This window comes from Chaetodon trifascialis, chromosome 21 (assembly GCF_039877785.1).
Source record: "Chaetodon trifascialis isolate fChaTrf1 chromosome 21, fChaTrf1.hap1, whole genome shotgun sequence".
In the NCBI taxonomy this organism is placed as follows: Eukaryota; Metazoa; Chordata; class Actinopteri; order Chaetodontiformes; family Chaetodontidae; genus Chaetodon; species Chaetodon trifascialis.
In genome coordinates, this window is record NC_092076.1 from 548332 (window position 1) to 571500 (window position 23169).

Consider the following 23169-nt stretch of genomic DNA (forward strand, 5'->3'; position numbering starts at 1 on the left):
GCCTTTACACATTAACAGTGTGACAAACTAATAAAACTTGCAGAGCCGCTGTGTTGTGAGTCTTTTATTGTCAGGAACCGTGAGACTTTGTGTTTTATTGTGTTGTGTTCGACATAGAAGCAGTTTGAACAAAGAGCTTCAGATCAGAATCCGACTTTATGATCACACAAGAAGCCGAAGGTCGGTCCTAAATGTGACACACACACAAACAGGAAGTCACTGCTGAACGCGCAGCAGAATCCAAAACGACGCTCTCCTCTGAGGCTGATTGTGATTGCTTGTTAACCTTTCAGAGAGGGCGTGTACAACAATCAGAACAATCAACAGGTTCCAGCTGATGAAGAGCTCATCTTCATTCTCAGGTAGCAAAACCCAGCGAGTCTCATTTTCAGGTGATTACAGACCAATGAAAACATGAATTTCAGGTTCCACGTCTGCCAGTAGACCCTGACTCACTGGACCGTTAATGCTGCAACGAGCAGCTTTCAGTTTCACAAAGGTGAGCAGAGTCACGTCAGGTGGAGACCAATCACGTTTATGGTCTGTGGGCCTTGTGCCATTGTGGCCTGAAGGTTTTTTTGTTTGATTCGGCTCCAGCTGTAACTTCATCTGGCGGTGGTCAGCGGTTCGGCCCGTTGTGCTGCAGCAGCCCCACAAACCACACGGTGATCTTCTGATGGGTCATCCACCCGTTCATGTCTTCGGCGTTTGTGGGGTTAAAACCTTTGAGTCACTTCCTGTGTCGCCTGATCTCTGAACAGTTTGCCGTCGAAGCCGAAGGTTTCATCACTTTTACACAAAGACTGAACTCACCGACGACACGAAATGGACAGCAGACGATCAATCACGTCTTTCCTTCGTCCGTCCTCTCTGTAAGTACTCTTGATCTAGCGCCACCATCAGGTCAACATGTGTCCAACACTGGTTTATGGTCAGCGTTGTACCTGCTCAGCATCAGCACGTTAGCATCAGCACTGTGGAAATGTTAGCATGGCAGGATGTCGACCCGAGGCCGTTTCCTAACCTTCGCTGTCAAACTGTCCGAGGGACAGTCAAGGTGTGCAGACGGAGGTGAACGGATGGAGGTGAACAGATGGAGGTGAACGGACGGAGGTGAACAGACGGAGGTGAACAGACGGAGGTGAACGGACGGAGGTGAACAGATGGAGGTGAACAGATGGAGGTGACCAGACGAAGGTGAACAGACGAAGGTGAACAGATGGAGGTGAACGGACGGAGGTGAACAGATGGAGGTGAACAGACGGAGGTGAACAGATGGAGGTGAAAGGACGAAGGTGAATGGACGGAGGTGAAAGGACGAAGGTGAATGGATGGAGGTGAACAGATGGAGGTGAACGGACGGAGGTGAACAGATGGAGGTGAACGGACGGAGGTGAACGGACGGAGGTGAACAGATGGAGGTGAACGGACGGAGGTGAATGGACGGAGGTGAACGGACGGAGGTGAACAGATGGAGGTGAACGGACGGAGGTGAACAGACGGAGGTGAACGGACGGAGGTGAACGGACGGAGGTGAACGGACGGAGGTGAACAGATGGAGGTGAACGGACGGAGGTGAACGGACGGAGGTGAACAGATGGAGGTGAACGGACGGAGGTGAACAGATGGAGGTGAACGGAGCAGCAGAGTAAAGAAACGATCCGCATTCAGTCTGACTGATTTCAGCTGATTTTGATCATTAAACTGGAACAGATGTGTGGACTCATGCGGCCTGAACTCAAAGAGGAACTCCAGGTGTTTCCAGGTGTTGGACAGTTCCGCTGTGTATGTGATGAAGCCTTGACGTGACATCTGACAAATGTCCTTGAGTGATGTCACTCGAGGCAGCATCGGCTGAAGACTACGAGTGTGAATCCGGTCTGTCGGCACAGAGCTGCTGTTGCTAGCACAACACAATCTCACTCACAACCGTCAGAGGTTAAGGTGCATTGTGGGTAACGTAGGCAGCAGGTTTTAACAAAGACAAATGTGTAGAATAAGAAAGACGATCTCTCTGGTTCTGTTTTTATGATGTTTTATTTTAAGTGTCTGTCTGACGGAGGAACAGGAGCCCAGTTCAAACAGGTGGACAGCAGTCCGCCAGCTTTTAACCAAGACAAGTGGATCAGCTGATCAGCGGTCACTGTGTCATGTGATCACGCAGGACGTTAGCAGTGCGAGCACGGCCAACATTAGCGGTTTGGTTTGGCTGTGTTTGATGGTGAGCAGACAGTTTAAAGACAGTGTGAGCGCTTCCTGTTTCCCATCGTTAAGGTGCGTTCAGGTTCCCTCTTCCTCTTTTCTTTGATATAAATTGACATCTTCCTCTAAAAACATCACACTGAACAGAAACAAGGCAAAACAAGACCGATAAAAAAACAACAATCAAAAAAAACAAAAATGTTTTCAGTCAAATTCAAACTACAAAAAGAAACAAAAAACGTCAATCAAAATCTGAATTCACTCAAATTTTTGTCCATTTTCTCAATACGGAAACTTTCATTTCCCGGCGTGTTTTCAGAGTAAATATCTGAATTCTCACCATGTTCAAGTCTTTAACTTTAGTGTTTTTCTTCTAAACATCTGAATACTTTCTGTTCCGAGCTCGTCTGATCTCAGACCTGATTGTCAGTCAAACCTAAAAAGACAAACGGACTGAATCTGCTTGTCTTCGTCTGTGAGTTTGATTTATGATATCTGAGCAGAAGCTCAAAGCTAAAAACTGATGTGAAAAAGGTTTAAAGTGACTCAAGTTCAGCTTGTAACAGGCAAAAAATAAAACTAACTAAAACTAAAGTCCAACTCATGGCTCACTGAGTTTTGTCTCCCAGGCAACAAGGAACGAATCAGAATCGCCTGAATGTCCCCTGAGAGGACACTGAGACGGTTTGAGGCTCTGTGATCGTTTGTTTTAGCGTTTTAATTTCAAGTAAAAAAAGTTAAAAAAAATTGAAGTTTCATTCAACTCGTCCAAACTTCCTGTAAACATGCCAGATCAGGATCCAGATCTGTTCACCTGTCAGGCGACAGGTAAGGCTGTCTCTGTTGCTGTGGTAACCATGCAGCTGATAGGCTCCGTCTCAGGCAGAGGAGGAGGAGGAGGAGGAGGAGGAGGAGGAGGTTACCGACAGCCGGAGGACCCAACGCCAGGCCGACGCCGCCGAAGAACATCAGGATCCCGTGAGCCTCGGCCAGCTTCTCCACGCCGACCACCTGGCTGATGACATAAGGGACCAGAGTCCAGCTCCCGTTCAGGAAGCCCAGGACCACCGACAGCACCTGAAGTTCCAGGTACGAGCTGAGACACAGAAACAAAGACGCTGAAACAAATAAATGAGTCTTTGCTTCACTCATGATGACTATCGTTACTACTCAAGCAACGTTTACAGACAGGTAGTATCACATCAAACTGCACCGGTACCACACACTGTACCGCAGTACTACACACTGTACTGCAGTACCACACACTGTACTGCAGTACTACACACTGTACTGCAGTACCACACACTGTACTGCAGTACTACACACTGTACCGCAGTACCACACACTGTACCGCAGTACCGCACACTGTACCTCAGTACCACACACTGTACCGCAGTACTACACACTGTATCGCAGTACCACACACTGTACCGCAGTACCGCACACTGTACCTCAGTACCACACACTGTACCGCAGTACTACACACTGTACCGCAGTACCACACACTGTTCCGCAGTACCACACACTGTACCACAGTACTACACACTGTATCGCAGTACTACACACAACAAGAGTCAGCGCCCTAATGCAACTTCCTGGTCCAACTGGACAAAGGTGCTATGAGGCAGCGCTACAAGGTGATGCTTAGAGTGAATAGAGAGGTTTTTTATGAAACAAGGTGTTCAGTAAAGAGTTTGGTATTTAGTCTTTTTCTAAAGATCAAGAGGGACTCTGCAGAGAGAATGGAGTTTGGTAACTCCTTCCACCACCAGGGAACCACAGAAGAAAAGAGTCTGGCTAGAGACTTAGAGTCTTTTGGAGGTGGCAGCACCAGGCGCTATTCCTGGGCAGAATGTAGTGAGCAGGAGGGAGCACAGACCTGAATGAGGGAGTTCAGGTAGGTCGGAGCGGTTTTGGTGGCAATTTTGTTGGCAAGCATCGAGGACTTATACTTGATGCGGGCAGCCACTGGGAGCCAGTGGAGGGATATGAACAGCGGAGTGACATGTGCTCTTTGGGCTGGTTAAAGACCAGGTGAGCCGCCGCATTCTGGATCATCTGTAAAGGTTTTAGCGAGCATGCTGGGAGCCCTGCCAGTCAGGAATTACAACGGTCAAGGCGTGATAGTACCAGCACTTGCACTAAGAGCTGTGTTGCATGCTCAGACAGGTGGGGTTTGATCTTCCCGATGTTGTAGAGGTCACATGCTCTTTGAAAGTTAGCTGGTCGTCAATCATGACACCCAAGTTTCTGGCAGATTTTGCGGGAGTGAGCAGAGCTGCGTCGAGCTGGATACTGATCTGTTGTTGTATAGAGGGAGAGGCCGGGATGACGAGGAGCTCAGTCTTTGACAGTTCGCTGAAGGTGTCGTTCCTTCATCCATGCCGTTATTGGCGAGGCATATTGGCGAGGCATGCTGATATCCGAGCCGAGACTGTGGGGTCGCCTGGCGGGAACAAAAGGAGGAGCTGGGTATCATCAGCATATGAATAGTATGAGAGGCCATGTGAGCAGATGACTGCACCAAGTGCAGTGGTGTATATTGAGAAGAGAAGGGGTCCAAGCACTGACCCTTGAGGTACCCCTGTGGACAAGCAGTGGGATTGGACACTTCTCCCCTCCAAGATACTGCAAAGGATCTCTTTGAGAGGTAGGACTCAAACCAGTAGAGAGCAAATCCTGAGAAGCTGGGCTCAGCGAGTGCGTAGAGGAGGATTTGGTGGTTAACTGTGTCAAAGGCAGTCGAGCAGTCAATCAATCAATCAAACTTTATTTCTATAGCACCTTTCATACATAAAAATGCAGCACAAGGTGTTTGACAAAAGATAAAAACATAACATAACAATATAAAAGCAACTACCCCTCCCAACACACCCGCAGACATACGTCATGCACACACCCACCCAGGCAGAAAAGGGAAAAGAAAACCACCTACGGGGAGCTCATCCGCACTGCGAAGGATCACCGGCCGTGGCCACAGGGAGCGCCGCCGCAACAGAGACCCCCAACCCAGACAAACCGGGGTGGACTCGACACGCAGGGCAGAGCCCCCCAGTCCTCTGGGCCCGAGGGGTCCCCAGTACGACGCCCCGGCGGGCAGACCAGACACCCCTCCCAGTGCGGAGGCCCCTCATGAGGAAGCACTGGAGCTAAAACCTAAAAGACTATAGAATTAAAAGACCTAGAACCTAAGAGATAATAGAATAAAGGACCCAAAACCTAAAATTGAATAAAATAAAAGGACCTAAGAGCTAAAAGACAAAGTACTCGGATAAAACATGCCTGAGTTAAAAGAGTATAAGAAATCAATTGAAAGTTAAATTAAAAAGGTGAGTCTTGAGCCTTCTTTTAAAAACACCAACGGTCTCTGCGTCCTGATGCACTCCGGCAGGCTGTTCCAAAGCTTCGGACCATAGTGGCTGAATGCTGCTTCCCCTTGGGCTTTGGTCCGAACCCTTGGAACAATCAAAAGGCCGGTGCCAGAGGACCTCAGGATCCGCGAGGGCTGATATGATAAAAACAGGTCAGATAAATAAGATGGCCCAAGACCGTTAAGACACTTGAAAACTAATAAAAGCACCTTAAAGTCGATCCTAAAACACACGGGGAGCCAATGCAGCGATTCTAAAACCGGTGTAATGTGCTCCCGCCCTCTGGTCCTCGTCAGCACACGTGCAGCTGAGTTCTGCTGTAATTGTAAGTTATAGATAGTCTTTTTGGGAAGACCAGAGAGCAGAGCATTACAATAATCTAGACGGCAGGAGATAAAAGCATGCATCAGCACCTCCGTGTTAGCCTGAGAGAGAAACGGGCGGACTCTGGCTATATTTTTAAGATGGTAAAAACCAATCTTTGTTACATTTTTAATATGAGGAATAAAACTAAGCTCAGAGTCTAAAATGACGCCCAGGTTCTTAACAGATTGTCAGGGTGTAAAACCTTGTAGTTTTGGTAAACGTGTCTCTCTCTTGCCTTCAGGACCAATAACTAAAACCTCTGTTTTATCCTGGTTGAGCTGTAGGAAGTTTTCTGCCATCCATGACTTAATGTCTAAAATACAGTTTAAAAGGGTATCAGTAGGCCCTGTGTCATCAGGAGACACGGCAATGTAAAGCTGTGTATCATCAGCGTAGCTATGGAAGCTGATGCCGTGTCTCCTGATGACATCCCCAAGGGGAAGCATGTAAAGATTAAAAAGTACTGGACCTAAAATTGACCCTTGGGGTACCCCACATTTCATTTCACGGGTTCCGGAGGAACATGTATTAGAACAGTAGTAGAACAGAGGACTGACCAGTAGCTCTAGCTCTAGCAGTCTCCATACAGGTTCTGTGTTTGAAACCGGACTGGCTGGGGTCGTGCAGGTTGTTCTCAGAAAGGATTTCAGAAACATGAATAAAGGCTGTGCCCTCAGGAGGCTTGGAAAGGAAAGAGAGGAGTGAAACCAGCGTGTAATTTTTAACCTGAGCTGGGTCGAGTGCAGGTTTCTTTAGCGGTGGGATTACGGTGGGGCTTGTTTAAAAGCAGTGGGGAAAACACAGTTGTAAGGAGTTGATCTTGTGGGTGACAGCAAGCATAAGTGTGGGCAAGATGGCCTGCAGGAGGTCAGAGGGTATATGGTCCAGTGCACAGGTGGTGGAGCGAATCGAGCAGAGGGTTGGAAACATGGGAAATGAGGAGAGTGAGACTTGGTCCGAGCTGGTCAGACTCTGAGCTGGTCACTGATGGTCGAAACCTTATCAGTGACGAGATCTCACCCCCTCGGCTGAAAAACGGGAAAACTGTATTAATTTAACCTGCTATCCTTCCCATCCGTCCCACTGTTACCTGTCCTCTGTGTCTCACCTGGTGAGGGGGATGAGCAGCACCGCCAGCCCGCTCGCTCCCACCGTGAGAGCGTACAGGAAGACGCTGTTGACCCACGGCACGTCGGCCATGATGCCCAGACCCAGTTTGCCCACACCGCCTGCGATGGAGTTGAGGGAGACCAGGGAGATGGAGGCGACGCCCCCCGTCACCCCATAGCTCTGAGCCAGGTCCTCCAGGAAGACCTGAGGGGGGAAGTTACCTGGACGGAGAAATACAGGTGAGGAGGTTGAGCTGCTTCAGTGAAGAATAATGAGGAGACAAAAACAGCTGAGAACAGGAAAACAGGAAATGTGTGGTGAGAACAACGAAATGTGATTGACTGACGACAACAGATGAAGAAGAGTGACGAGACTGACCGACGCTGAAGGAGAAGAGCGTGACGCACAGCGCCATGAGGACTCTGTCCTGAAGGAGAGACAACATGGAGGACAAACACGTGTGTGTGTGTGTGTGTGTGTTTGTGTGTGTGTGTGTGTGTGTGTGTGTGTGTGTGTGTGTGTGTGAGTGTGCGTGTGTGTGCGTGTGTGTGTGTGCGTGTGTGAGTGTGTGTGTGATCCACTCACTGTGAATAAAGTCTCGTCTTGACCTTCATCATTGTGATCAAGGCTGAACAGCTGAATAAGCTCCTCCTCCTGACCAACAGCTCCCTGGTTTCCATGGAGATAATCGGATCTTTGGCCAGAGGCTTCTGATTGGCCGGCTCTTCCTCCCCCTGAGGCCGCTGCCCCTCGGCCGCCCGCTCTAAGATGGCGCTGCGCTGTCTGAGGTAGTATCTGGATGGAGCTAAAGGTCGCAGGAGGCCGGCGCACGGCACGATGATGAGCAGGCAGCCGTCCAGACCGAACAGCTCGATGAGCTTGATCTGCAGCGTGCCATACACGAAGCCACCCACGCTCGTACCTGAGGAGCGGACAGGTGACAGCGCGGACACAAACAGCTCTGCGTTAGCTCATCTACGGGAAATTACAGCTGGAACAATCGTTGACTTGTGAGTCACTGATCGAATGTGAGAACTTCCTGCTTTTCCTCGGCTGCAAACTGCTTGGGTTGGTTTTCTGTCATTGATGAACACACTGTTCACAGGCCAGTGAACACATCAATCAAAGTGACTCTGAAATGAGCTTCTGTGACGTGCTCATCGACTGTGTTTACATGCAGTCAGTAACCCTTTCATAACCGGAATATCAGCAATAACCCGGTTGCGCCCGGCCATGTAAACACCAACAACCCTTTTTAAAAACCCGAATATGACCCCGGGGTCACTCCTTTTCTAACCCGAATATTTGGTCATGTGTACGCCTGTCAGAATATCCCCATCCAACAGAACATTACTTTGTGTTCTGCGCATGTTCTATTTGCAAGGAGTCTTGGTCTTTTGAGTGCAGCTAGCATGGATATGGACGGACAGCTCCGGCTCCATTTCCTCTTTCTTCATGTTCTCGCCTCCATGAATGAAGAAAGTGAGACAGGACAGTGTGGAGTGCTGGTGGAGGTCAGCAGCAGCCCCGGGCTGTTCATTATCCGCCGTGCTGCTGTTGTTGTTTTTGGATACAGGAAGAAGAAGCTGAAATGACGCGCATTGTGTCATGACGTTGTCTTTGCGTCGCTGTTTTGATCAGGATATCCCAATTGATTACCCTGCTTGCTCACGCATGTAAACAGGTATATTGACTGCATGTAAACGTAGTGATTGATGTTGTGCTGCTGGCAGACAGGAAGTGCGTCAGACGTACCTGTGGTCAGTATCCCCAGTGCCAGACCTCTCTTCTTGTCAAAGTACAGACAGGTGATGGTGACGGTGGCAGTGTACAACAGACCAGCACCAACACCTGAGACACACAGAGGAAGAAATTCAGCTTCCATTACTGAAGCCTCGCTGCCGTCACAACTACAATATAACCAGTACAACAGGCCGGGACACCTGTCAGTCCAGGTGAACTAGAGCCGCCAGCAGGCGCCTCCATGGCTTCCACTTTACGACTTTGTCCATTTGAGGAGAGCAGGTATCAGCTCACAAACCAAAGCACTGGACACATTAAAATGTTGACCTGATGATGGACAGATGGCAAAAAGAGAGAGGGTCGTCCAAATTATCACGATTCAGCGTTGCTACAGAGTCACAAGGTGTGCGACACTTAAGCGAATCTACAGACAAATCCGATTGGACGTCTTTACTGACTAAAACGTCACTGGATGCTGCAGCATTAACTGAAACTTCACAAGCAGAGAGCGTCCTGTTTGAGCCCCAGTCTTAGCGACCACGACGCCGTAGGAGAAGATGAGGAAGGCGACGTTGGGAGCGAAGGCGCTGAGCATAAACCCCCCCGCAATCATCACACCGCTGAAGACGCCGACGGGCCGAGCTCCAAAGTTCACCACACAAGCACTGCAGATAGGACCTGAAGGGGGGAGAGGGAGAAGACAGGGTGAGAGGTGACGAGAGGAATAAACGAGGGATGAAGAGATGAGAAGAAACAGAAGAGGAAAGAGCGATGAAGCAAGAGAGGAACAGTTCAGAAGGTGAGAGGATCAGGAAGGAAGAATGGAGGAAGGAAGAGAGGGTGGAGGGATGGATGTAGACGAGGGACACACACCCACACACACACACACACACACACAGGTTCCTCACCCAATAGGAGGCCAGCTCCGCCCACCAGTGAGCCCACCCAGGCCGTCATGGCCTTCCCCTCCCCGAAGGCGAGCAGCCACTCGGGGTAGAGGACGCCCACCGACTGAGGAGAGCCGTATCCCACCAGTAGAGACAGGAAGCTGCACGCCACAACCACCCAACCCCACCCACCGTCAAGAGCCGGGGACCGGGCGGCCGGAGGGGGCATTATGACGGGTGACCTGCGGGACGCGGCAGGGCGAGGAGGCAGGCCCAGCGATCTGCTGTGAAGGAGAGGAGACGACGAAGGACGAACGGAGCTGGAGGGAGAAGGATGAGAGGAAAGGTGGTGAGGAGGGAAAGGTGGAGGAGGCCAGAGAGAGGAAACGTGTTAGAACACACAGCTCCAACACATCCATGACAGATATGGACAGACGGACGGACAGAGGGACGGACGGACAGAGGGACGGACGGACAGAGGGACGGAGGGACGGACAGATGGACGGACGGACAGAGGGACGGACAGACGGACGGACGGACAGAGGGACGGAGGGACGGACAGAGGGACGGAGGGACGGACAGATGGACGGACGGACAGAGGGACGGACAGACGGACGGAGGGACGGACGGACAGACGGACAGACAGATGGACAGACAGATGGACAGATGTGTTTTTTTTGTTTTTTGTTTTCTCCTTTTACCTTTCCTTGTGTGCACTTGTATTTTGTATTGTTGCAAGCTGTTCATAACAATTGCCCCAGGTGAGATTAATAAAGTTGTCTGTATCTGTATCAGAGTGCAAAAGGCTCGGGCTGCTGGGTGATGTGCTGCGAGGTCGTACTTGGTTTGTCTGTTTTCAAGCGGGAAACAATCCTGCGGTCACCTGGTCGTAAACTTGCTCGTCTTACAGCTGAACAGTCGACTCAAAGAGGCTTCTGAAAACACAAACTGAACCTCGACTGATGCTCGATCAGCACTTCAACCATGTTTTAATCTGACTGATTTCCACATCAAAGACAAAAGACTGAAGTCATGAACCCGTCCCAAACCCGCCCAGACCACCTGACCTGCTGCCTAACAGCTTCCTTACAGGAGATAACAGCTAAAATAACAGGAGGCGGTGTCGGCACCTCTGCTGACCATGGAGACCTGACCAGCTGCCTGTCTGTGGAGGCGTTAACAGAAGTGACCTGAGCCTGATCCTTCAACCACCTGATAACAACAACAAACACCAGTCTGTTGTCTCAAGATGTTTGAGAAGCAACAGCTGAGGTCAGAGGTCACAGAAGACTGAGGTCTGTCAACACTCCTCTTACAAAACTGCACGCCATGGAGAAATGAAGCGCCGTTTACCGACAGCGTTAACGTCTTTTTCACGATCAGGATCAGAATCGAGACCGGGATCAGAATCGAGACCGGGATCAGGACTGACATCAATTCAATTCAATATACCTTTATTTGTCCCACAAGGGGAAATTCCAATTTACAGTAGCACCAGTAAAAGATGGAGTTAGGCAAAAAACAGCAAGTATATACAAAAGAGTGTAGTAAAAATAGCATTATATAAAGATAAGTGTTACCCAGTTATAAATTGTATTTGCAGACTGTTATGTACAGGATGAATTGCACAGATTATTGCACCAGTTATTGCCCAGGATCAGGATCAGGACTGACATCAGGATCAGGAGCAGAATTGACTGTTGGCCAAGTATGTGTGCACATACAATAAACTGAACTCCAGTGTAAACGTTACTCTCATTGTAGTGGTACTTGTACTGTACTTGTATTGGATGAAAGCACACACAGCTCAATGTGGACAAAAAGTTAAAAAATGAACCATTAATATGTTCTAATGTGACGAAAACAGGAAACAGTTTAAGTGAATAATGAGCAGCTGTACTGTCAGCTCTTTGTTCTGGTTACACACACACACACACACACACACATACACACACACACACACACACACACACACACACACACACACACAGCACCGCGGTGAGCTGAGCTAACTCTGTTCGCTGCCGCTGCGCTGCGCTCCCTCCTCCCGCGGCCCCTCCACCGACAAACCTCAGACTTTCTCCATCTTCATCGTCCTTTCCTCGGTGTTTTCAGAGCAGACCGTCTCCAGCTCACCATCCTCCCAGTGAGAGACTGAGTGACCCGCTACAGGAAGCGGCTTTTGTGGCACAGAAGCCGGTTTGAAGCTGTTCCTGTTGGTCTCTGTGACCCAGGGCCGCGCGACGCTTCGCCCCTGCTGTGCGCGCGTGTCTGCGCTGTTCGCGGAAGGTTGCGACCTCCTGCAAACATGATTGACGCGTCAGGGACCCGGGGGTCCGCCTCCAGGTGAAGAAGTACTCGCATACTCAATGGTGTAGTGGTGGCTGAAGAAGTGGGTATACTCTTCATTTATGCTTTTCTTTTCTTTTTTTAAAGCGACCCGTTGAGCAAAGGATAGACGCCCTGCGTCACTAACACTGACATGTACATCTGTTTTTGCATATTAGTTCACTCAAACGTGTGCCAGCAGTATTTTCACACTGTCACTTAACTTCTGCTGCTTGACTTCAGGAAGTAACGATCATTATGAAATTAACATTAGCCACAGATCCACGAGCGGGAACTGACCTATTGTTAGCTGAGCTGCCGGCTAGCACCGATGAAGCATTGCGAGGTCGTTTTTTCTGAAAGCAGGTTGTTGTTTGAGTTGTTTGCTTCATATTTTCTTCATTCCCTTCTTTCCGTCATTAGTTTAATTATTTTCTTTATCATCCCACAGGGCAAGCAGGTAGACCACAGGCAACATTAATTTTCCTAGGATGGCATTGGAGACGTATGACCCGTCCTACTCTGCCTCTGATTAGCTGATCCTGATGTTCTGACCAAACCAACCAACAAAGGCAACAAAGAGAAGTAGCCAATCACAAGTAAAGTTGGCCATGCCTTTGCTATCCTAGAAAAAAATAATGGCTGCACACCCGTAGCTGGTGCGCAACACAGGGGATTTGTAAGTGTGTATTCACAATGCCGACTGAAGAATGAGTGGGTGTACGCCGGTATACCAACTTTAGGTTACAAGATGTAAATTCCAGAACAACAATAACGTACAAATTCTGTGACATAACTCTCTGGACAGCAGCGAGTGAACATGATTGACTTGTTTGATTAAGTGTCACCTGTGCGCTTAACTTTCAGGCTTCAATAATTTGAATATGTCGTGAATATGTCAAATATGTTGTTTTACCTTGAAACACGGTGTCCCGGTGTGCCGATGTCCCTCCTGATTTTCACCATCATTGTCTTTTTAGTTGCTGATCGTCAGGGAGCGTTGACATGAAGCTATTTGTCAGAGTAGCTTTGTTTACATGACCTATGACCCGGAACTCATCAGACATTTTGTTTTGAAAACAGTTGAGTTTCCCGCCCTGAGCGTGAGGTCAGAGGAAAATGGCCGCCGTGTTGATAATGAAAATCAGGCAGAAGTCATGTTCATGGACAAGGTATGAAACGTTTCAAGTGAATCTATAAGATGAATGAAAGAGGAATCAAACAAATCATCTCAAAGAAAATACTGAGATGTTCCCTTTTCAGAGGTTTGCACCTTCAGGTCTTCATGCTCAGCGTTGACCCCTTTAGCATCAATGACTCGTGTTCTGTGATGGTTGTGGATCAGGCTCTTCGTTGTCTCAGGTGGTGAAGCTGCTTCACTCTTCTGGACAACAAGCCTCCAGCTCCTGTAAATTCTTTGGTTGTCTTGTGTGAACTGAACGTTTGAGGTCTCCTCAAAGGGTCTCAGTGGTCCTGAGGTCAGCAGACTGTGATGGTCCCTCCAGAACCTTCCCTTGTTTCTGCTGTGGCTTCACTTGTGTTCTGGATCATTGTGCTGTTGGACAGTCGAAGTGTGTCCTCCTGGTCCATCCTGCTCCTGGTTTCTGGCGTTCAGCTGGCTTTCTCGCAGGTCTTTGGCGGTTCTGTTGCTTCTTCATGGTTCAGCGTCCAGTGAAGTCAATGCAGCTGTGGATGAAATGTGCAGAGCCAAGAAACTCACTCACTATGTTTACATGCAATCAATATTCGGGTTATGGTCAATATTCCGGTTTCTGAAACATTCGGAATAACCTGTTTACATGCGTGAGCAAGCAGGGTAATCAATTGGGATATCCCGATCAAAACAGCGACGCACGGACAACGTCATGACGCAATGCGCGTCATTTCAGCTTCTTCTTCCTGTATCCAAAAACAACAGCAGCAGCACGGCGGATAATGAACAGCCCGGGGCTGCTGCTGACCTCCACCAGCACTCCACACTGTCCTGTCTCACTTTCTTCATTCATGGAGGCGAGAACGTGAGGACATAAAATGGAGTCGGAGCTGTCCGTCCATATCCATGCTAGCTGCACTCAAAAGACCAAGACTCCTTGCAAATAGAACATGCGCAGAACACAAAGTAATGTTCTGTTGGATGGGGATATTCTGACAGGCGTACACATGACCAAATATTCGGGTTAGAAAAGGAGTGACCCCGGGGTCATATCCGGGTTTTTAAAAAGGGTTATTGGTGTTTACATGGCCGGGCGCAACCGGGTTATTGCTGATATTCCGGTTATGAAAGGGTTACTGACTGCATGTAAACGTAGTGACTGACTGTTAACACACAGACAGTATACAATCAGACAGGTCACAGGTGAGGACGCTCACCTGAGCAGCTGCTTAAAGATAAATCTCATCCTCAAGTGTTTTTCAGCACCATTTATTAATCATCATTCCCTGAAAGTTGATTTCAGAGGGAAGAACTTCGAAGAAGTTATGATGCTGCAGCAGGAAATGTTGTGGTTTTATTTTTCCACTCAGAGAATTTACAGTAATTCTCATCCAACCTGTTCTGGGACTTCCTCATAACAGAGCTGCAGGTGTGGCATCAGTCTAAACTGCAGCAGATTATCTGGAACAACACCTGCTTCACATCCTTCATGCAGCAGACTTCCCGTCACAGAGTCTGACAGCAGTGCGTCCACACACCCTCCATTCATTACCCTTTACCATTCCTTTTGAAATGAGCTCGGAGGGAGGGGTCCAGCAGATTTTGAGGGTGTAGTTACTTTTTTAAATAGTGCAGGTGCCACAGTTGGTAGCACTGCAGCAGAACTGAAGTCTGGATTCACTGAGCTTCATCAGACTTTCTCAGTTTGAGGAGCTGCTGATTTTAGGTGGAGGAAGGTGATGTTGGCCACGGACGCGTCTCTCACTCGCTGTCTTTGGTCTGAGCTGAGTTAGCTTAGCTCTTATCCTCGCTCCCTGCCCTCTCTTCCAGGGCCGATGACACCACTTATGGTGGTGTTTGGTCCGGATGGTCTGGCTTGGTGGTCAGAAGATGCAGCGAGCAGTGATCATCTTAAGGTCCACTGCACTTCATCCAGGCCAGGTGCACTAACATCCGGCCCAGGCCCAATTTAACACCTGATTATACAGCTTTTGGACGGATGGATCAAACACAGAACTTTCCCCAGGAGACCGCTGTTCATGTGTGTGAAACCAAACGTCAATGTTGATCCATTTTAACTTGCATAACGTACTTAAGTTACATCACGTATGTAAGAGTAACATTTTCAACACAAACCAGGTTCTTTTTCTGAACCTAAACAAGTAGTTTGTTGTCTAAACATAGACAAAGTCCAACTGTTTCACAGCATTAATGATGTGAGGATGAAGGTCCAGTCTCACAAAGATCCACCTTCATCATACCAACTTGGCATTGGTCCTCTCCAACAGTGATTTATGTCATTGCTGAATGTTTTGTTAACTTGTGAAGGAATCCATTCAGTCATTTGGGTATGAGGATGTGTTGCTGGCAGCAGTTACTGCAGGCGACATGTTTGACATGTTGACCAAAGCTCATTCCACAGTGACAGCGACTTAATTACCTGCCAGACACAAAACTAACTTTTCCTGTTCTGAAACAATCGAGAGCCTTCATGTCACGTCGTTCTGAGACCAGTTTGACCCATTTAGTTGAATCATTGAATAAATCATTGTAGCATTTAACCTGATTTACACAATGATGGGTCAAGTGGTGGAACAAGTGGTAACAGTGTCGCCTCACAGCTAGAAGGTCCCAGTTCGATTCCCGCTGTGGGCGCTGGGGGCGTGTCCTCCACCATACCTTCAGTGCCTGCTGCTCGAGGAAAAAGGGCCTTTCTGTGTTTGCATGTTCTCCCCATGTTCACCCGGGGTAACCTTCCGAAATAACTCCCACTAAAAACATGCAAGAAGATCATCACCTGACCAATGGTGACAAGGGAAACTGGTCCCCGGGCACCGGTCAGATGGCAGCCCACCACTCCTGGTCTGCCACGGAGGAAGGACGACCAGGATGGGTTAAAAGTGGAGAAATAATGTCACTTAAGCATGGCGTGTGCAGTTTCAGACTCTGGAACTCAGCATGTGGCGTGCAGTGATTAATAAAGGATGATTCTTCTTCTTCTGGTTTTTATGTCTGACACTTTCATCTGAACAGGTTACAGATGAAGGCGATGAAGGAGACTTTGCCTTGGAACATGTGGAGCAAAAAGGTTCATGCTTGAAAGTATTTTCAGGATGAGAACATTGTTGGATCATCCAACTTTCAGGTGCAAGCTAGTTTCTTATAGTTTAAAGATCCAAGCAGACAGAGGATTACAGGTGGAGGTGAGGGATGAAACTCTGCTCTTCAGTAAATGAACTCGTCATTCAGGACGACGTCTTATCCCTGTGAAATGACAGGATCTGGTCTGGAATAAACCCGGACATTCACCAGGACAAAGGCGAATACATTCATGAGGAGCGAATTAAACAAAGAAAAGAATTTGGGAAAACACTAAACCCCGCCTCTGCCATGGCCTGATTTGTGATTGGTTGGACTTGTAGCTTATGTAGATATAACTCGTGTAGGTTGTGACGGACTGAAGGAGAAGCGGCAGTTTGTCTTCAGTTCAACCTGCAGGCGAGTTCAGACAGGTGAGCATCCAACCAGGGGACATCAGCAAAGCAGTGAGCAGAGCTTTGAATGAATACTTTTGAATGACCTGTGATATTTTATGTCCTTAGTCCTAAACTAAAGACACAAATATTACATTATATATAGAGAGGTTTTGTCAGTACCAGTGCCAACGTGAACCACAGAAGAACCAGGACAAAGAATTGTTCACTATCACCAAGCTGTGGCTTTGTTAATGCTGACATGGGCACTCTTTGTTTCAGAGAGACCGCTGTGTTGGAGCAGAGCGTGCTGTTTCAGAGCTGATTGTATATAAGCTGCAGGTTTGACACAGTCACACCGTGACTCTGAGGAGTCCTCTTTGGCTTTTGTGATGTTGTGTGTTGTGATTGTACAGTGATGGTGTAGCGTGAACACTAAAGTTTAAAATCATTTTTAGGATCTGAATTTGAGCAGCTCGTCAGAGATCCAGACAGACTCACACCAGGATTTCCAAACCTCCCTTCAGCACAACTCTGACCATGAAGGTAAATTTGTAACTAGCTCTGCATGCTAACAGCTTCACTGAGGTCCTCTGACATCCTGATGATGACACATGAGAATTAATTAAGTGGAATTTGACTTTTTTGTCTCAGACCTGTCAAACAGCCACCGTGACATCACACTATTAAATTACATTAAACTGAAGGTAAAATTTCTCCAAAACCAGTGCAGAGGCTTCAGCCCTTACTGCAGGTAAATATGTCAACCTCTCCTCTGCTCCAGCTGGTCCCAGTCGTCCTCGTCCTCCTGGCTCCAGTGTTGACCAGCTGTACCGAGCTCACCCTACCGGTCGACTGCAATGACATCTATAACCAAGACAAGAGCCGACCCAGCGGAGTGTACACCATCTATCCCATCGGAGCTACGTCAGCTGTCCAGGTACGCTTCACCTTCTCTGGGACGCAGGTTGCCTGTTTCAGTTCAAAGATGAGACGGTGGACAGGTGAAGACAGCTTCAAGTTCTGACTGAAGCTGAGCAGTAGTTGTAGTTGTAGCAGCAGTGACATTCATCGCAGTGGTTAGAAGATGTTTGAATGTACTGAATAAAGTCTTTGCAGCCGCATCACATTTACTAATGAGTGCATGTTTGTGTGTAGGTGTACTGTGACATGGAGTCAGAGGGAGGACGGTGGACGGTGAGTTTTCACTGAAGTTGAAGTCGCAGTCAAGTGGTTTTAACATCTGGTTAGATTGCAGTCGTGGTTCTCTGAATGTTCTCCGAGGTTCTGTCCAATCTGGTAGACAGGGAATAGTACCCCCATTGTCCAGGTACTTGATTTTCTTACAGACACAGCGGCTTGCCAGGCCATGCTGAAACACGACAACAAAACACGGACAGAAGGGTTGTCTAAGTCAGTCTGCAAACTGCAAGTTTGGCTGGAGGAGAACAAAGGTCACTGCAAGAGGCAAAGGCCGTAACTGAACCACAGCGACCACTCAGGTGCCCTTTCTCGACCTCAAGGACGAAAGCGTTCAGATGTCCAGCAGGGGCACGAGCGTGTCCTGAGGTTTGGTTTGAAGGCAAAAGACTCCAGTTTCAGGACCTTCACTTGCTGCATGGATGCAGTTGTTGTGCCCATGAGGAAGGTCTGGTAACGCTCAACAACCTCAACCACTAGCTGGTCTGGTGTGGCTGGTGCCTCTGCTCCATATGCACCAGAGTGGAGAGATATCATATGACAGAGGAAAAATTCAACCACGCTGTTAAAATGATTATGACAGATGTGAAATAATGGTGAAACTCAGCTGTGTGTGAACTTGACCTGTCAGATATCTGTCTGCCACTTTATCCATTAACCTCCACCCTGTACTGCCAGGCGGTCCAGAGGAGGATGGATGGCTCTGTGAACTTCTACAGGCCGTGGGATCAGTACAAGATGGGCTTTGGTGACGCTGCTGGAGAGTACTGGCTGGGTGAGAGCTGAAAGTGAACTAACAGGAACATCACTTCATGAAACATTAAACTCTGAGGATTTAATGAGTGAAATGAGGTGCTTCACAGGTATCTCCAGTCTGTGTGCTGCCTTGTTCACAGGCTGCCTTGTTTAGTGTCAAACAGATGAATTCTCCACAGCTCTGTACAGAATGAAAACGTGTGTGTGTGTGTGTGTGTGTGTGTGTGTGTGTGTGTGTGTGTGTGTGTGTGTGTGTGTGTGTGCAGGTCTCGAGAACATCCACCAGCTGACACGAGGCAGGAAGTACGAGCTGCTCGTCGACATGGAGGACTTTGAAGGAGGCAAAGTGTTTGCTCGTTACTCGTCGTTCTCCGTCGACGCTGAGTGTGACGGATATGAACTGCATGTGTCTGGATTCAGCAATGGAGGAGCAGGTGAGCATTACAGCGGGAAGGAGGGAGACAGCGCTTTACCTCTCCAGATATTAATAAAATAAGTGCTTGAGTTATCTGATGTGTTCAACGTGGAGAATCAATCTGCAGGATCAACATCTGGTTTTCTGCCTCGTGTCCTGATATGACTGCATGGCGTCACTAGAAGTTTAGAGGAGCTGCTAACACGATTAACCAGAGCAAATTAATGGAGTGTTTTTTACCATTTATAGACCAAATAAAAGTAGTCTGTATACAGAGAAGAGACACAGCGTCCGGTCTGCGGGTCGCCTGAACATCCACAGCTCAACTGTCTCTGCGCCATCGCCATCAAACCATGTGGCAGCTGCATTTCTGTGTCCTGCTTCTCACCTGTGAATCCACACTTTTCTCATTGAGTTGAAACAGCTGGTGAGGCTGAGGGGCACCTGAGCAGGTCTACAGCTCAGCTCACCTGTGAAAACACACTCTGAAAGCACACAAAGCCCTTTATTCATGTTTGGTTCTTCTTTCCACTTCCATTGTTCATGCGTGACAGCCTTGACTGAAGAGGCCTTTCCAGAAGAGTCTGTTTCGACATGACCTCAAACCTGGTCTGACATTTCTTTGCTCACATGTGTGATCAGCTGACCTGCTCTGTCGGTACAGTTGCTCTTCAGACTTTATTTACGGAGCACCAACGCTGCCAGTAATAGTTCCAGAAGGTGAACGGCTGTAGTCTCAGCGGTGTCTGCAGAGCCACTGTGTGGTTGTAATGTGGTTCATGTTGTCTCTCTGTAGGAGACGGCATGAAGCGTCACAATGGACGGAAGTTCTCCACCTTCGACAAAGACCAGGACGTCTGGTCTAATAACTGTGCCAGATCGTTCTTGGGGGGGTTCTGGTACGGATCCTGTCACAGTGCAAACCCCAACGGGGTTTATCGCTGGGGGGCTGACAAGACCCTCTATGCTGTTGGGGTGGAGTGGAAAGAGTGGAAAGGTCACGACTACTCCCTGAAGGCCATCAGCATGAAGATCCGTCCTGTGCTGTAGGTCTCCAGGACCGACGTCCAGCAGAAGATGAGCTGAGGATTTTTTTCTCTTTTCTCTGGTACATAATCTCAGATCATCTTTAAATGGACGCAGTTTGATCAACTGCTGATGGCTTCACTAACCGCCATCACAGGAAAAGACAAACAAAACTTTAAAGCAGTAAATGTCAATGTTTAAAATAAATGTCCATGCTTGACTTTTCAACTCAGTCAGAAGTCAGAGTTTGATTGAGGGTGTCTTCTGTCCAGCAGCTGTTACCTTCACACACTCAGCCTTAACGTCAGACTGCTTTAGTGGAGGTTTGAGAGCCTAATGTGACCCATGACCTGCTGTCCCATGATAATAAATGAGAAGCTGAGCAGATGAGATCTGATGTCTTCACTTTGTCTGCTGTGTCTTTCAGTCTCCATTCTCTCTGCTGGCTTTCCTTCCTGTTCACAAACAGAAATCATGATGACTTGCTCCCCTCTAGTGGTTACACTGATAAACTGCAACCAAACCTTCCTCAGCAACATGAAAATCCATATTAGTACTTCATATACTTAGAGGTACCAATACCAGCATTGATAGTAATGTTAATGTCAATAATCAATGAATTTGCACACTATGAATCATTAGTGTTTGACATGAATTACAGACTGTTGGGTGGTTTCATTTTCAGTGTAACGGTGAACTAATGAAACTTGATTTGAGTGTAAATCTCAGACATTTCTGTAATAAAAAAAAAAAAGAAATGAAGAGGTTGTACAGGACGCTGTCGGGTTTCTTTCTCTGTCACTGGTTTTCAGTTTCAACTTCCTGTCACCATTTTGGTGTGGAGGGGCAGGGTTTGATGGGAGGGGCAAAGACTTCTGATATGACCACACAACTAGCCTACAGCAGTAGCTTCATGAGTTCACCTGAAACTCAAAAACCAAAATTACGTTGTGTGTTTCACTGTGCTGTTGGTTCTCCACATAGAACCAAATGTTTATGTTACGTGTGCGAGCACACAAAGACCTGAAGGAGAAACTCACAGTGATGGACTCAGACAGAACGCCGGGGAAACGGGCAGGTCGAAACAGTCATCAGGTTTATTAACCAAGGGTGTCCACAAAAACGGGAAACAGAGGGCGAGAGCATAAAACGCTCTAGCAGGTCGCGAACCAAATCTTCTCACAAGCAAGGCTGGGCTGGGCTGAGGGCTTACCAGACAGGTGAAGCACCTGAAAAAAACAAAAAGAGGTCGAGTCAGAACCGACAGGTGATACAGGAGAGCAGAAGACAGGCAGAGGAACGGACAGGTGTACTACTGAGACAAGCAGACCATCTGACAAATACTGGTGGACTGAGCCGGGCTTAAATACGACTGCTGATTAGGTGTAGATGAGATGATGACTTGCAGGTGTGAGAAGAGGCGGGGCTGGAGGAGCTGGCCGGCAGGTGCAGCCCACAGCACAGACCTGAACAGACAGGGAAGGACAGACAAGACCACAAGAGGGCAAGGAAACACAGGGAAAAGACAGGGGAAAGGAGGAAACCAAGCACGACCTGACAGTTTAACTGACATTATGATGGTCGAGAACAAGAGCTAATGTCAGCCATCAGAGCTAATGTTAGCTAATGTCGGCTATCAGACTAAATGTTAGCTAATGTCAGCTGTCAGAGCTAATGTTAGCTAATGTCAGCGATCAGAATAAATGTTAGCTAATGTCAGTTATCAGAGCTAATGTTAGCTAATGTCAGCGATCAGAATAAATGTTAGCTAATGTCAGTTATCAGAGCTAATGTTAGCTAATGTCAGCTATCAGACTAAATGTTAGCTAATGTTAGTTAACAGAGCTAATGTTACCTAATGTCAGCTATCAGAGCTAATGTTAGTTGTCAGAGCTAATGTTAGCTAATGTCAGCTATCAGACTAAATGTTAGCTAATGTCAGCTATCAGAGCTAATGTTAGCTAATGTCAGTGATCAGACTAAATGTTAGCTAATGTCAGCTATCAGAGCTAATGTTAGCTAATGTCAGCTATCAGAGCTAATGTTAGCTAATGTCTGTTATCAGAGCTAATGTTAGCTAATGTCCGTTATCAGAGCTAATGTTAGCTAATGTCAGCTATCAGAGTTAATGTTAGCTAATGTGAGCTATCAGAGCTAATGTTAGCTAATGTCAGCTATCAGAGCTAATGTTAGCTAATGTCCGTTATCAGAGCTAATGTTAGCTAATGTCAGCTATCAGAGTTAATGTTAGCTAATGTCAGCTATCAGAGCTAATGTTAGCTAATGTCAGCTATCAGACTAAATGTTAGCTAATGTCAGTTATCGGAGCTAATGTTAGCTAATGTCAGCTATCAGAGCTAATGTTAGCTGTCAGAGCTAATGTTAGCTAATGTCAGCTATCAGACTAAATGTTAGCTAATGTCAGCTATCAGAGCTAATGTTAGCTAATGTCAGCTATCAGACTAAATGTTAGCTAATGTTAGTTATCAGAGCTAATGTTAGCTAATGTCAGCTATCAGAGCTAATGTTAGCTGTCAGAGCTAATGTTAGCTAATGTCAGCGATCAGACTAAATGTTAGCTAATGTCAGTTATCAGAGCTAATGTTAGCTAATGTCAGCTATCAGAGCTAATGTTAGCTAATGTCAGTGATCAGACTAAATGTTAGCTAATGTCAGCTATCAGAGCTAATGTTAGCTAATGTCAGCTATCAGAGCTAATGTTAGCTAATGTCAGCTATCAGAGCTAATGTTAGCTAATGTCCACTATCAGAGCTAATGTTAGCTAATGTCCGTTATCAGAGCTAATGTTAGCCAATGTCAGCTATCAGAGTTAATGTTAGCTAATGTGAGCTATCAGAGCTAATGTTAGCTAATGTCAGCTATCAGACTAAATGTTAGCTAATGTCAGTTATCGGAGCTAATGTTAGCTAATGTCAGCTATCAGAGCTAATGTTAGCTGTCAGAGCTAATGTTAGCTAATGTCAGCTATCAGACTAAATGTTAGCTAATGTCAGCTATCAGAGCTAATGTTAGCTAATGTCAGTTATCAGAGCTAATGTTAGCTAATGTCAGCTATCAGACTTAATGTTTGCTAATGTCAGCAGTAACAGCTTTTTACAGCTAAAGTCAGCTATCATAG

General features: G+C 47.4%; 2 protein-coding genes across 2 annotated transcripts; one reads left to right on the forward strand and one right to left on the reverse strand.

Moving 5' to 3' along the window:
• Positions 1-2957: 2957 nt before the first annotated feature.
• Positions 2958-9908, reverse strand: LOC139349987 (monocarboxylate transporter 9-like). The gene is made up of 8 exons (XM_070991077.1): positions 9701-9908; positions 9329-9470; positions 8805-8902; positions 7635-7971; positions 7428-7507; positions 7048-7270; positions 3126-3298; positions 2958-3016 (listed from the first exon to the last, which is right to left on the reverse strand). Exons 1-8 carry the CDS (start codon positions 9906-9908, stop codon positions 2958-2960), a joined length of 1320 nt encoding a protein of 439 aa, XP_070847178.1.
• Positions 9909-17784: 7876 nt separating this feature from the next.
• Positions 17785-20104, forward strand: LOC139349605 (microfibril-associated glycoprotein 4-like). The gene is made up of 4 exons (XM_070990534.1): positions 17785-17830; positions 18512-18608; positions 18856-19023; positions 19801-20104. Exons 1-4 carry the CDS (start codon positions 17804-17806, stop codon positions 20052-20054), a joined length of 546 nt encoding a protein of 181 aa, XP_070846635.1. The 5' UTR covers positions 17785-17803; the 3' UTR covers positions 20055-20104.
• Positions 20105-23169: the final 3065 nt, after the last annotated feature.